General features: G+C 42.5%; 1 protein-coding gene across 1 annotated transcript; it reads left to right on the top strand.

Annotated features, from left to right (window-relative positions):
- Window positions 1-6546: 6546 nt before the first annotated feature.
- Window positions 6547-15707, top strand: r3hdm4 (R3H domain containing 4). Its single transcript, XM_008279369.1, has 8 exons — window positions 6547-6742; window positions 8834-8991; window positions 9387-9508; window positions 9953-10070; window positions 10154-10239; window positions 10786-10871; window positions 12889-12944; window positions 13369-15707. Exons 1-8 carry the CDS (start codon window positions 6699-6701, stop codon window positions 13470-13472), a joined length of 774 nt encoding a protein of 257 aa, XP_008277591.1. The 5' UTR covers window positions 6547-6698; the 3' UTR covers window positions 13473-15707.
- Window positions 15708-16122: the final 415 nt, after the last annotated feature.

The raw sequence follows: 16122 nt of genomic DNA, 5'->3' as shown, positions 1-16122 counted from the left end.
AATAATGATCGATATTGTCAGACTTCAGTCACCAAATTTTAAAACACTAAATATCATTAAATTGAACCATTTTACAAAAATTACAAAATATTGGTGATTTTTTTTTTCAGGGTCAAAAGTTGTGTTTAGTTCATAGGAAACTAGCATCAGTTGCTTATGGACAAATTACTGCTGAAGCCTTTAAAAAGCAAGTTTAATAATGACGACGCATTAAAGAAAAAATCCACATTTCCATCATACCAAGTCCAAGTTTTGACATTTTTCTGTTAAAGCTATTGAATACGTTTTTACATATTTACACCTCTGTGTAATAGTGTGTGTAATAATGTGTGTATTAGTGTTAGTTGACATTCCTACGATGGGTTCAGATGAGGGGATTCATTTCCTCTCATGCTGGGCAACTGCATGCATTTTTTATGTCATGCAATGTAATTCATCTATTCAAGAATAAAATGTGAGATGCTCAGGAGACTAAACATGAATAACTTTAACCTTAACAGAACTCTTCTACGTTCCCCTGTAATTGTGCCAAACTCCACCAAACATACAGGTCGGCCACGTTTCCATCCTGCCGCCCGGCGCTCATCTCTCTGAAGCGTTGTTCTCTAACAGCCACTAGGAGACCGTCGGACTGGACTCGTCTCCATAGTGCTTCGTCGCCGCCTCTCCTCTTCCTCCCCAGTTTCTGAGTGACCGTCTGCAGCAGAGCATCCAGGCTGGACAAGGAGATGTCTGGAAGACGAAACTCAGCGGATCTCTGCAGACAGAAGAGGTAACTCCAGATAAACACACTTTTTTAAAAACACCCAATGCTCAATTTTACAACAAACTCAGCTTTAAAGCTTTAAAATGATTCTTTAAATGCACTTTGTGTTGTACTAGTTCTGCTTGTTTGTGTTTTTGCAGAATATCTAGCTGCTGCTGGAGGCTTGTATGTACCAGATTTTCCATAGTCAGTACTATTAACTGTTCATAAGTTTCATTTTAAACCCAGTTTTAAGGGTTTGTTATGATCCATTTAATTACTTGTATCATCTTTAACATTTGCAAAGATTTAAACATTTTAAAGGTAGTAAACTGAGCAAAACCTTCGATGTTTCTTAGCATCTGTTTCAGCACTTGAATCAAACTAAAGAAAGTGAAGATTCTCAGTCAAAGAATGACCTCAGTATGATCTGAGCTGCTTAGGTGTGGACATGAGTCATTGTTCAGGAAGCTGCTACGATTTCTAGCTTTTAAAATCAGCTTCCTGGTGCAAAATTTAATTGTGAAATTAAAGACTGATATAAATCCCACAGGCAAACTCTACAGACTGAATGTCGTACTTCCAAGTTGAGAGACAGAGTTAAAAAAAACAAAAGACAGAAGAGGTTGAAGTATCACGTGGAACGAGGCCCAGAAACACTGGATCCCTCATTTCCCATAAGACCGCTGTCCTTGTCTTTAAAAACTCCACATTTTCAGCTTCTACACAAGTTGTTCTTTTAAAACTACTTCTGCAGTCTTCAAATTTAATCTGAGATAAAAGCAACCAACAAATGTTCTCCACAAAATAATGAGTAAAATCAATAGAGTCTGTCTCACAGCTCTCATGTTCTGTCTCCAGATATTACGGAGCAGCTTTCAGACCTCTTTGATGACCGGAAACGTGACACTAAACATCATTTTTAGATGAGCTCACACTTTTAGAGAAGAGGGGATTGTCCATCCAGGGCCTGCTGTCTCGTTCTGTAGCCGCTCCGTCACTTCCACAGCCTTTCACTCTCATGTTTGCAGAGGTGGCTGCTGCTTGCTGACGTGATGCGATGGGAGGCAGAGGGGTGTGACTCCTCTTAGTCTTCTGACCATCACAGCACTCAGAAGCTGCTTTTAGTTGAGTTACAGGCGGCAGCACAAACCGAGGACTCAGTGATTGTTTGGTTTCTGTTGTTTCCTGCAAAGTTAATCCTAAATGAGAATCTCCAGAACTGTGTTTGCGTTCCACTGATCTGCTGACAGATGGGTCGTTCTCACAGCTGTTTTCTGTTTCTTCTTCACTCTCGCAGCTGTTACCGTCTTCTTTCTCCTCTTCGTCCTCCGCAGGCTCCTTTGCTGAGGCCAAAACAGGCATTAAGTTGACGCAAAGCCTCATTATATTCCCTGATGTCTCACATGTGGTCGTACCTTTGTCTGTGCTGTTTGTCTCTTTAATCTTCTCTTTTGGCTTCACAGTTCGAATGGATTTCTTTACTTTACTCACAATCAGTAGACCAGAGTCTGGTTCAGGGTTTTCTAACTTGACCATCCAAGTCTTCTTCTCTTTCCTCATTCCAAAATTCATGTAGAAACACTGTTGAGAATCTCCTCTGATGTCATCCAGACATATCTTCATGACTTTATAAAGCAAAAAAAGCCTCCCTCTCTGTTCTGTTAGACTGGACTCCCTTTCATGAGTGAGAAAGACTCAGAACAATCAGAGGACTCTGTGGCAGCCCTAATAAACCTGCTGTTATGGTAACATGCACACAAACTCCAGTCACACTGAATGAGTGGAAGAAGTGGACTGAAATCAAAGCAGGAATAATGCCTGAACATGAGCTGCTCCAAGATGGTGGATTAGAAAGATGATGGAGGTGGCAGAGGCTTTATTTTGAAGTTTAGCTGGAATTTTTGTTTGCTAAGGAGGGTCGAAGATTGTCTATTAGCAGGATGACCCACTCAGGATGTTTTTAATCCCCTGATCCACACCGTTCACACATCAGAATCAACTGTATTGGTCAAGTCTGTACACGCAAACAAGGAATTTGACTCTGAGGAGTCTTAGCTCTCTGTATAAGAAATAAAAGAAATAAACTCGGACAATAAAAATAAGAGCAACAAACAGCGGTGTTTGCAATATCTGTACAAAGAAGCAGGCTTACTGAGGTAGGTGTGGTAATATTTAAAACAGTGCAAATATGTGTGGGTGTGGATTATTGTCCAGTGGTTCCTGAGTGTCTGAGACTGTTGAGTTCATCAGAGTAACAGCCTGAGGGAAGGAACTGTCTCTGTGACTGGTGGTTTTGGCCTACAGTGCTCTGTAGCGCCTACCAGACGGTGTGAAGGGTTTGCAGAGATGCTACCCACCCGCTTCCTGACCCTGCACAGGTACAAGTCCTGGATGGAGGTCCTCAATTGTCCTCTCTGCAGACCTGATTGTCCTGTGCAGTCTCTGCTTGTCCTGTTTGGTGGCCGACCCAAAGCCAGACAGTGATGGAAGTGCTGAGGACAGGCTGGATGGTGGCGGTGTAGAAGGTCTTCAGCAGCTCCTGTAACAGGCTAAACTTCCTGAGCTGTTGCAGAAAGTATAACATCTGCTGGACCTTTTTCTGGACAGAGCCTACGTGGGGAGTCCACTTCAGGTCTAAAGAGATTGTGGATCCCAGAAACCTGATGGTGTCCACAGTAGACACTATGCTGTTGAGGATGGGGAGGGAATGGATGTCGGGGAGTTTCTCCTAAAGTCCACTGTTATCTCTGCAGTCTTGAGCGGGTTCAGCTCCAGGTGGTTCTGACAACACCAGTGGACCAGCTGTTCCACCTCTGACTGTATCAGACAGATTACAGTGGTGTCGTCCACATACTTCAGGAGTTTCATAGATGACTCCCCTGAGGTGCAGTCATTGGTGTAGCGGGAGAAGAGCAGTGGGGAGAGGACGCATCCCTGAGGTTTGCTCCCCAGCCTCACCTGCTGCCTCCAGTCAGTCAAAAAGCTGCTGATCCACTGGCAGGTGGAGGTGGGCACAGTGAGCTGGGGGAGCTTTCGGTGGAGGATTTCAGGGTGTTGAACTCCAAGCTGAAGTCCATGAACAGGATCCTCGTGTACACCCCTGGGGAGTCAAAGTGATGCAGGATGTAGTGTAGTTCCACATTGACTGCATCATCTACTGACTTGTTTGCTCAGTAGGCAAACTGCAGGGGGTCCACCAGGGTGCTGAGATGTCCTTCAGGTGGCTCAACACCAGTCTCTCAAAGGAATTCATAACAACAGACGTCAGACGATGGGCCTGTAGTCGTTTAATCTGGTGATGGAGGGCGTCTTGGGGACCAGGATGATGATGATGGAGTGTTTGAAGCACGAGGACACTTCACACAGCTCCAGAGATCAGTTAAAGATCAGTGTGAAGGTGGGCACCAACTGTTCAGCACAGACCCTCAGGCAGGAGGGGAGCACAACGTTGGGTCCCAGAGCCTTCCTGACCTTCTGTCTCTGATCGCCCTTTTCCACCAAGAAGAACCAGGTGCTAGTTCCTTGCTGGTGCTAGTTCCAGTGCTTAGCTGGTTCAAATCTCGCACCTCCTAAGAACCTGTTTGTTTTTCCATCGGCAAGGAGCCGAGTTAGAGCCTCGCCACACGTCACTGCATACGAAGCCGTTTACCGAACAATGCTCGCACCACACGGAAGTCCACACAGGACTCCAGACTAACTTTTTCACTGGTGCGCCCAACTTTCTTAATTGGTGGCACTTCTCACCTTGTCACAGGCAAAACATATGACTTGCTGAACATTTTCCTCTTGATAGACATTACAATTTACCAATGTCCCCTGAACATCCCACATTGCAGGCTGCGGTAACAGCTCACACAGTTGTGCGACCAAAAACAACTTTTAAAAGATTAAACTTATTTCTAAAGTCAGATTTGTCCAAAATAAAACCACGTCGTTTTTTTCTCATGCTGTCTTTTCTATGAGCAGAATAAACAGCGCATGTAGTTGCGCTCCGTTTTTCACGAGAACATTTCTAAGCATAAATACTGCTGTACACCAAAGTTATAAAAGTACTCTTTTCCACCACTGTCGTGCTACTGATTGGACAAAATTAGACTGGATTTCAGTGTGCAACAGTTTGTGCAAAACTTCTGTGTGTCCTGGAAGTCATTCCAATACATCTGCATAGGTGGTGGAAACCCAAAGAACTGGTGCTAAGTCAGGCTCTGGCCGCAAACTAGCACTGGAACCAGCTCGGTGGAAAAGGGATATGAAAGAGCTGATGCACGTCCTCCTGACAGATCCTCAGTGCAGCGGGGGTAGGTGAAGGGAAGGTATGAGTGTGGGGGTTGGAGGGAGTCCTATTGTGTGGGTGGGAGGTGTGAAGGACTGCTTCTCAAACCTGCAGTAGCAGCTGTTCAGGGCGTCAGAAAGTCGTAGGTTTCCTACAGGGTGGGGGATGGTCTCTTGTAGCTGGTGATGTGCTGCAGGCCTCTCCAAACTGACGCAGGGTCAATGGCTGACAGGCAGTTTTTTTTTTTAGCTCCTCCTAGCTACCCTGATCTCCTTTGTCAATCTGTTTGTGGCCTGCTTGAACAGGGCCTGGTTCCCAATTCTGTAGGCCTCCTCCGTGGTCTACAGACTCTAACATACAGGTACATACAGATGAGCCGATCTAAAAAAGAAAAAAAGAAAAACAAGATGGCATTACCCTCCTTGTGTTGATTAGTAGTGAGATGTGGGGATTCGTCAAAGGTATCGACAACTCCACAAATACAATCAACTCTTGTTTCAAAAGTATTGAACTTCTTTCAGAGAGAAAGACACAAGTCCAAATGTCTCTGCTGCATATGATGAAAGACAGCTGGTTGTGAACACATCCACCATGTCGGTTTCATAACATCACAACATGTCAGTGTGGTCTGTGGCTTGTTCAGCTGTTTAAATAACTTTAAAAAGAAAGGTTTATCGTACGCTACACAGAGAGTTTAAACAAACCAAATAAGCATCATTACAGAATGCATTAGCTTATTCAATACCCTGCACAACATGCATCATCAACCAATGTGTCATTATTGATTATCTATCTATTATATATTGATTCTGCCCTCATGTTCAGCCCATCTTTTGTTTTGAACACTGTGGCCTTAACGAACTGTCTTGTGTTCAGACGAAATGATGCAGTGAGTCGAACAAAACCGTCTCATTAAAGCCGTCGTTGTGTGATTTGTGTGTGTGTTTAAGAGAGAGAGAGAAGTGGTGTGAAAATATATTGTCTAGTGGTGTTAGTCACAATTTGTTTAACCCTATTCAGGACTTCTGGGGTCTTTTGGACCCCTGGCCATGTGGTTTAGGTGACAGGTGTTAGTTTTTCTTATTTTTAAAGATTTAAGTATAAAAAGAGGGACATTCGTCACGAACCTAGAACAGGTCAACTTATCAGAAAATTAATTTAACATCGTATAAACGTTTACAATGAATACCAACAAGCCTTTCGACCTTCAAGAAAGTCCTAAATAGGGTTAATTTATGCAGTTCACTACTTTTATGATATTTTTCTGTCTGCTTTTTTCTTCTGTGTAGAGACATTTGTCAGCTGTTTTGAAAAAGGCACTCTCTAAATTAAGATTATGATTACTAATAATGCTACTACTACTAACAACAACAACAACAACAACAATAATAATAATAATATAAGTAAATAAAACAAATTCTCTTCGACGTTAACAGTGACAGAGTGAGCGCTCTGACTTTTTTCCGCCATCTTTGTTTGTGGAGGACAACAGCTATTTTTGTTGCGCTGGTTCCGCCCACAGTGAAGCCGAGCAGCCCGCAGCTAGCTGCTAACCCGAGAACCTGCAGGACACTCTTTGTTTTAACTTTTGTTTTTCGGCACAAACCGCTCTTGTTTTCACACGTTCCCTCAGCACAAAGTCGGTGGGACCTTTCCGTTCGTTTCTGCGTGAATAAGATGGTCGTTTTGACAAACAGCAACAATGAAGAGCAGGATTATATGTGAGTGAAACATCCGCTGCGAGAGCGCGCTAGCTAGCGTTAGCTGCAGTTACTACTGAGTCAATAAGCTCGCTTTGGTTTCTGGAGTTGTTGTCGGTTTTCGCTCGGCTGAAATCCTGCCAGGTTGCTGTTTATCGACAGATTTTGGCAAACCTCCTCTTGCTAGTTTGTTTAACGTAAATGTTTAGTGTTTGCCAGGCAGTTTAACTCTGTCCCTGCTAGCCCTGTAGCAGCTAATTATCGAGCTGTTCGTGTCGGTTGCGGGGTCTTTAAATCCCCACTGCGTCTTTTCACCACAAGATTTATCTGATAAGCTCTGCTCTTATTCAAAGTATGCACAGATTTCTTTGCTTTTTGGTGAAATGCAAAAATCAAGTTGCTTGGTGGTTTAAATACATGTTTAAAGGGCATGAGACCTGTATGTAAATATGTTGTGAAACCTGTATTTAGCCACCTGCCTGCTTATTAACGTCAGGTTTGCTGAGGTTGACACGTCAGTGGGACATTTTGGACACACCTAACCAACCCAGGCACAGATTACATCACATTATGTAGCTGACCTGCAGGGCACAGGCTAAAAATTGCATCAGCTGGAGAAGTTGGCAACGGAGAGGCAGAAAACCCAGCAGAGGCGGTCCTCTCCTCACACAGCACCCACTGACCTACATCTGAGGCTGCTGCAGGAGGCTCTGCTCCACTTAGACACTGCAGAGACCACGAAGGGAGACATCCATCCATCCTATTCTAGCTGGTGATCATCAGCTTTCGTCGCTGTTTGATCCAGCCCATCTTATCTTTTATCTGTTATGTTGTAATGGCCAGCTTCCAGTTGTAATGCAGTAAATAAACTGTTGTCTTTGGCTTCAGAACAACAATAACTGTGAGCTCAGAGAAATGCAGCAGAGACCGGGCCGGGCAGGAACACTTATCCATTCAAGTGAATGAGAAGTGGGTCACAAAAACCCTTTTTCTGTTCACTGTGTGCTAGCTTTTCTGACCTGTAAATGGCATTCCATCAGAAATCCACATTAAAAGGAACACTGCAGTCCTCAGTATGTTTGAGCTGAAGTACCAGTAAACCAAACAAGTTGACCCTCCTGTTATCTTTGGGGTCAGTTTGATCCCAGTCAGTGTTTAACATCTCCTAATAAGTGACTGACATATATTTTTAGTTTTATTTAAAGGGCTGTTTACACATAAACTTGGGTAATGATTTTAATTCTGATAATTTTCTGGAGGTTTAAATTGCTGGGGTCAGACTGAAGCCAAGGATGTCAGTAAATCTGAAGGTAACAGGAGGGTTAATTGTTCACTATTACAGTGTTCTTACATGAAATGCTCTGATTTCAGATATTGGTCTTAATGATGTGAACCTTCACATGTTATAAGCGTAGGATTTTTTCCCACTTCTACTATCTATTAAGCCTAAACAATATGCAAAACAAATCAGATGTGGCAGCACGAGTCATGATTTTAGTGTGAATGGTAATTGTGCCATTTATTTCGGGGCGGCTGTGGTTCAGGTGGTAGAGCGGGTCGGTCAATGATCAGAAGGTCGGCGGTTCGATTCCACCCTGTAACCTGTGTCGTGGTTGTTGTGTCCTCAGCCAAGACACTTCACACACCTCGCCTGGTGTGTATGCGTATGAATGGATTGTTTGAGGTGGTGGTCTGTCAGTCTGCCCCAAGCTGTGACTAACTACCACCACCAGAATGAATGTGTGTGAATGAATAATTGACAGTGTAAAGCGTCTTTGAGTGTCTAGAAAAGCGCTATATAAATCTGATCAATTATTATTATTATTATTATTTTCCACTGGAAAAAAGGAGGATTTTTGCTGCAAATGTTTTGCTAAAATATTTTTATAATAACCACAGGTGAACAAGTGTATGCAGCAGTTTTTTGAATTGCCCCTACGGGATAAATAAAGTTATTTGAATTGAACTGAGTTTGCAGAAAAGTGGTTTAACTCTCTCAACATGTCAAACAGCTCACATTATTCTGATATGAGGATCTGGTAATTTACCTTAATGGCACGTGAGACTTCAATCAAATAAGCTGATGTGTTTTCCTGTGTTTTTTCTTTCCAGCCTGATAGAGGAGCGCAACTGCTCCTCACTGCCCAGCTCTCCTGCCAAGCGAGTGTCTCCCTCCAAAAGGAAGCAGTTCTATATCAACCAAGCCATCCGCAACTCTGACCTCATTCCTCGGGCCAAAGGCAAGAAGAGCCTCCGGCGACAGGAGAACGGTAAGCTCCCATTTCATATGATCACGTAATAAGATGCTGGATTCCCCTGCAGCCTGAACAATGCTGGAAAAGCAGTTAAAGACTTGCCATTTGTACACATGAAGGTCTGTTTACTGTTTCAGTGGGAAACATTTTTTTTTATGAAGCCTGTTGTGGCTCCCAGGGGCGTGAAGGGGAAGCCTGATCAATTGTGAAGTCACTTGCACACACATGAACTTTGTACTGAAATTGTAAATACAGCGCCTTCAGCAAGTTAAAAAAGAGCATTTTCAGAAAAAAATGCAGACACGACAGTTGTATGTCAGAGAATCAACACTTCAAATAGATAAATCTGTCCATGAAGTTTTGCTTGTGTAACCACCGTCATTCTGTCTCTGCTCTCTTGTGAAAATCAGCGCGGTATCTTACTAACCTGCTCGAGAAGGATGAGTCCTCCAAAGATGAGCCGGAGGTTTTCAGTAACCCGGCCAGCCCATCAATCTTCACTAGGGCCTGCACCAACGGAAACTACTTAGAGGTACACATCTGCCTCGCTCATCAGTGACCCTGGCTGCAGATTTGACATCTTTCTTTGCAGCACTAGACACAGTTCAGAGACAGACACATACTGTCTGCTCACAATGTCCTTAAATTGTCGATGTACTATGCATGTAACACATAAAAGCTCCTACATGGAGTACAGTATCTGTGTTGATCTTCAAGAAGCTGCTTTAAAATTCTGTTTGCATTTTTAAAGAAGTGTAAACAATGTGGTGGTTGTTTTAGTTCTTTGTTTTCAGTCTTGGCTGAGATTTTGTTCACTCCAGCCTGCAGTTTATCAAATAGAAAATAAAAAAACTGGCTTCTTAGTGAGCACAGTGGTGGCATAAGGAGGGTTTGGTTAAATGTTTTGTCTTTTAAACTGCTACAAAAACACTAAGCTTCAAACTGACTTGTGTTATTCATCGTCCTGTTGTTTCAGCCGTGGAATGACTTCATGAACTGCTCTGGCGAGGAGCAGGAGAAGCTGCTGTCTCTGCTGGAGCGGGAGGAGGCCAAGAAGAAAAATGCCAACCGACTCCTCAAGGACCAGAGGAATGGTGAGCGTCTCAGTTTGCGTTTATTCGCCGGCTGTTTGTTTTAGGGGCCGCTGTTTGGCTGACTGTCATTTGTCTCCTCACAGTAAATCCTGCCTTCAGCGCTCAGGAATGCTTCCACAGAATCGATCGCAGGCTGCGAGCAACTCTGAAACGGAAAACGATGCCCATAGTGAGTGTCATCCTTTCTTCTGAACTCACACTGTGCTCGAAACGTAAACATTCAGTCAATGACAATAACCTCAGGAGTTTGACTCATTTCTCCTCCGTCTAAGCCTTTCTTTCTTCTGTTAGTTACCTCAGAGTTTTGGTCATTTAGAAGGAAAGTGGATTGTCTTCAAATGCCATGTTTTGTTCAGTAATGGTCCAAAACGCAGATATCATTCTTTTGCAATTATTTACACACAAAAGCAACAAATCATTTGTTTTACAATTTCCAACAAACCTGCCCTGGATAGGACGTATCCTCTGATTTATAAGCAGACGCAGTTGGTGGTAAATCAGCTTAAATCTCCTGTCGTCTGAATGTGGCTTATATGAAGAAGAACATCTGAACATGCAGTTTCTTCTAATTGTTATAAATGATAGGAGATGATGTACAAAGACGTGGTAGCAGGAAGGAAACTCACGGAGGTCACCAGCATTTTCCTCAAGTACAAACCATGTGAATAAACCTTCTTCCTGCCACCGACTGTTTTGTTTTTTTTCCTCCTCACAGGGAATGCTGGAAGTTCTTGAGCAAAATCTTCTGAGCTTCTTTAATGCTCAACCTCACTCTGTTTACAAAACCAACCTCACCAGCAGGTACGGATCTCCTTTCTATATTCTATAATCTTCTTTCTAAAGACTTAGAAGGTATTACAGCATCTTAAAAAGTCTTTTGTACAGGGGATTTTTTAGTTATTTTTTTTTACCAGTGGAGATGCAACATCAGCATCAGCCTTGTAGAAAGTAATGTCTGTGCCACAGTAGACGGGAAGCGTACTGTCTCATAATGAGTAGTGAACAAATTAACTCCATCTATTCATTTTCTTTTTTATTCTCTGATGCATATTCAGGTCCAGGTCAGAATCATTTATATGTCTGGAAAAACATTGATCACCATGTGTCACATCCTCTTGCAATATATATAATCCACTCACAGGCGCCAAATACATATGTACAGTCGTGACTCGACAATCCGACCCTTAACAATCCTAAACCTTGCTATCCAACAGGTTTTTATGAAAAATGAACGGAACCCATTAAAAACAGCCTTAACATACCGACAGCCTTGGATTCTGACTCCAACATGACATTTTATGTCACAAATAAGGATAACGACGTATTATCTGACTGAACAATCCCACTGATTGGCTACGTTCACACTGCAGGACTTCATGCTCAATTCAGATTTTTTTTGTTAAATCCAATTTCTTTGTGAGTTCTTTCACATTTCCAATTAAATGCGACTTGTATGTGATCTGCTGTGTGAACTTAATACGACCCAAAAGTGTCCCGCATGCGCAGAAGAGGACACGACGACGTCACACGCACTGAGCCTGCTCAGTGTTTACAGAAGTAAACATGGATGGTGGCGCCATCGATGGTGGAAACAGAACTGTGACCACTAACTAAACTGGCATCAGCAGTCAAGTACTGCCTGTGCGTTCTGGCCACTTCCGTCCCGTCGGAGCGCTGCCCCGAGGTGGAAGTGTCCCCCGACCACGCCGATAATCCGACAGCCTTGCTATTTGACATAAAAGAAGGTTTTACGTTTAGTGTCAGATTATCGAGTCACGACTGTATATTTTTCTCAAAACATGCAGGCAGCTCAAACAGATTCAGCTGCTTTGACACCAGATTAATTACTTCATGACTGTTGAATAGTGTTGATATTACCCACACAATGCAGTAAATAAACACATAGTTCCTGCGTTTTGAACTAGTTGTTTCCTCTCAGTTACACAGATATGGTGATGCATCGTAGATGGATGTTGTGAGATGTACTGAGTGTGACAGGATGGCTGCATTGTGATTGTGTTGTTACCGTGGGCAACATGTTGCTGTAGTACTGCATCATGAGCTACTCTGAAATTCCACATCCCTTGTAATGTAGGTAAATATTTATTTGGATTTATTGCGATATTCTGCTGATTTATGATCGTAAGCCAGGTTTTAAATTTAAATCCATGTTTATTTATAGGGCCATAAAAAGGCTGAGTCCTGCTGAAGCCCAGAGGTTTATAGAAATAAGTCATTTCTACAAATAACCTCCATTTTCCCATATGTACATCAAAGGTCTAAGAAGATGCAGAAATGTTTTAGAAGTTTGTTGTTGAGTTTCTTGCATCGCTTCAATGTCTGATAGTAAGTTTTTAGTTCCAGCAGTGAGGCTATGGGAGAGGTTTCAGTCTGTTAGCTCAGCGCCAGCAGTGATAATGATCAAGATGTAAAGCCACGGTGGAGTGCTGTGGCACCTGATAGGCCTTTAACCTTATAAATGTGTTAGTCAGGCTGACTTCCTGGATCATCTTCCATCTTCCACCAACGCAGATCTTTAGATCACGTTAGCACACCTTATGTCCCGAGCCTTTGACAGATATGCAGGTTGAAAGGCCAGACTGATGGATCGCGTTTCCCCACCTGGAAAACCAGTTTCTATTAGATTACATGAAATCCTTAATGATCCACACAAAGCTGCAGGAGCAGGAAAACAACACAAGCAAAACAAACAAAAACAGGATGTCACGCCCAGTTTAAGTCAAGTTGATTGTAAATGGTCGGAGGACACAGAGGAGGGGCGAGTTTCATGTTTCTGTTGTTTGTGTTTGTCAATCAGCTTTGAGAGACTGCTGCTTCACGCCATCTGCCAGTATATGGACCTCATCTCTGCAAGTGAGTGGAAATAAAGCACATCAGATACGCTGAAGCATTAGACTAGTCACAGCTTTCCACCGTAAATACAAATCCTTTCTAAACACCGGAAAGTCCGTTTTTAAAGTCTGTTTCTTGTGAAAAATGTGCTCATTAATGTGTGATTTAAAGGCAATAATGTTTTCCTTCCACTACATACGTTAGAGTTATTCTGAATGGCTTCATCCAGAAGAAAATACTAAGAAAAAACTCATCATCTGACGACTGTTTTGTGCACTGTGACATAAACATAAAAAGTTCTGCTAAAGATTTGGACATTTAAAAACCGTATCAACGCATCTGTTTTGGTAGAATCCCGTGTGCGTAGCCCGGTTGCACTCACAAAGCCAGCGTAGTGTGTTTCAGTCACATGAGAGTGACCACAGTCTGTTTGTTGGACCTTCAGGCTCCGACTACAAGGGGTCGCGTCAGACCGAAGTGACCAACAAACAGGAAGAGTTTCTGCCTCCTCGGACTCTGCTGTCTGCCTACCTGGAGCACGTGTGCTGAGACCAGGACCTGTTTCCACGTTTCCTCCACAGGACTCCGCTGCAGGCAGGAGCTCTGTGAAATGTAGATACGATGTGCAGTCTGTACGCGACGCCTGTAATGTCGACCAACCTCAGCAAGTGGAGCGGAGAAGATCCCCGCTTCCATTTCCTCTGGTTGGTCTCTGGTTTCTGTAGTAAATTTTCCATTACACATAAACAAATCAGAGTTCATGGTAGCGGTGGGTGAGTAGGCTAAACGTCGCATATCTTACAGTCACATTAACGTAAAAGCATGCTAACTGTAGGCTTGTTCGTTTATTGCAGTTTGTACAACTCATAGCACAGCTTCTGACAGAGCACAACTTGACCTGATAAAAGTCGGTCCTGAAATAGAGGCTGTGCACAGAATAACCCTTTAGACGTTGCTTGAACTCGCCTCTTGCACCAGAATCGCAGAATTTCACAGTTTCTGAACTGCTGGTGAAGATTTAAAGGCAGCATGAGATGTCAAAGCAGATTTTCATCCAGTGAGCAATCGATCGTCTTAAAGAACAAATGATGCGTCATTGGGAATACGATTAAGGTTTAGATTTACTCATGAGTATATAGAGATACGTTTGTTTGTTTGGCAGAATGTGACAGTAATTCCTTACATGTGACACTTGCCGACAGTGATTGGAGTTTATTTATGAGCTGTAAAACCTCGAAGCGGGAGGTTAATAATTAACGGGGGGCTGGATCGGATCCCAGCTGAGTTCTGGGCGAGAGGCGGGTTGACAGCTTCACACTTGACTCCCGACAATATTACCTAAAAATAATGGAAAATTTACTGTACAAGCTCCAGGATCTGCAGCTGTGTGTGGCTTAGAGAAGCCTGTAGTGCTGATAACAAATCACAGTGTATCCGACCACTCTTAGCTGAAATCCATCACTGCCTGAAAGACTCGTCTGTAGGATTTGTATACGTAGTGAGGTATGAAGCATGAATACTAGTAATCTCTCTATATGCACACACACATCACTCATCATAGGTAAGAAGTCATTGTCTTTCAGTAATGCTTGCAAATGATGGTATTCTTTTACAATCATCTGTATTATGTAGAGGAAGGATGTGCTTTGGGGGCTTCTCGGGATGTCTGTTTCTGCTCTCTTTGTGTCCGCCTGGTGCACCGACACCCTGTCTACACTGCTTCAGTCGTCATTCGGCAAACAATACGCCTACAGTTTGACCAGTTATATATCAATGAAGTAACGCGGTGTAGCGTCTGTAACCGATGCCGCCTGAGACACAGTTTTAAGTTACAAGTCTGGAACCTGTACAGCCGAGTAGCTGCTGCTGTTGCTGCTTCTTTCGCTGCACGCTGGTGTAGACGAGGTTTCTTTCCATAATAGCCACTATTCAAAGATAAGGAACTGTCATCGTTAAGAGCTGTACGTCCATGTCGATGTATTCGAGGGTTTCTCTCAAAGCGCACACTGCTCTCTCTCAGTTTACACATAACTACAACTTTAACAGCCTCTTTTCTTTTTACATTAACTAGTAATGTGATTTCAAGGTGTACAGTATGTACAGTAGATGTGTTACAGTGACAGAAAAATAACCACGTTCAAGGTTTTTTGATTTGTAAATAAAAACCTGCTGAGCTTCGTCTCTCAGGTGTGTTTTATCTCAACAGTAACATTTACAACCCCAGAAAAGCTATTCTGCCTTACGAACACAACTTTCTATGTTTTGTCTGTACGGATATTTCTACATTTGTACTTTACTGGATTTTGGAAACGTGTATCCAGGTTACTTTAAAAAAAAAACAACAAAAAAACTCTAGTTTTTTTTTTTCTTTCTTTTTGTTTTTCCTTTTAGCTGTCGTCGGCAGTGTAACGAAACTTGACATGTTGGTGCATTTTGTCAACAACCAAAGTTTGTGTGTTTGTTGAGTGGAAATCCAACTTCTCAGGCTTTTAAACTTCTCACTCTGAATGTCATGTAGTGATCTCACATGGTGTCATTTTCTGTGTACTGTATCCTCTCTTACGATGTTTGGATTACGTCCGCCCCGCCACCGTGGGGCGCTGCCAAATTTTTAAACAGTAGAAGTAGTTGTGCTATAAATCTAGAACTTGATTGACTTTGTGCCAACGTGTGGATTGGAAATGCCTAAATAGTCTGAGAGCTTTATACACTTAACTGAAACATCTTTGTGTATACGTGATATGTGCGTATTTATAATTATCGCTATTAAAAGCTTTAAGATTTCTTTGTCTTTTCTCAGCTCATTGTGTGCCTTTTACTTAAAAAAAGAGATGGTTTTAATAAATTTTCTTTCTTTATCTTCTACATTTCATCTTTAACTTTAAATAGTCAATAAATATCCGACCAGTCACATCTTAGAGTTCTGCAGTTATTGTTTTATTCAGTTTATAAGATAAAAGTAGAGAAATACCAAACATACCAGATGAAAGTACTAAAAACAGACACTTTTTACAATGTTCTATATTTTATTGTGATTGATGCACAGTGTTAGCTTGTAGAACTGTAAACCAGTTTGTTATCCACATGCAGATGGCAAAAGTCCTCACAGTCTTTACTTAAGTAGAGATACTTGTGTAAAAACAGACTCTGGTAAAAGTAGAAGTACTGACTCAACTCCTTTACTCAAGTAAAAAAGTAC

Source organism: Stegastes partitus, unplaced genomic scaffold, assembly GCF_000690725.1.
Source record: "Stegastes partitus isolate 25-593 unplaced genomic scaffold, Stegastes_partitus-1.0.2 Scaffold157, whole genome shotgun sequence".
NCBI classification, from domain to species: domain Eukaryota; kingdom Metazoa; phylum Chordata; class Actinopteri; family Pomacentridae; genus Stegastes; species Stegastes partitus.
This window is presented reverse-complemented; position numbering and strand designations above follow the sequence as displayed.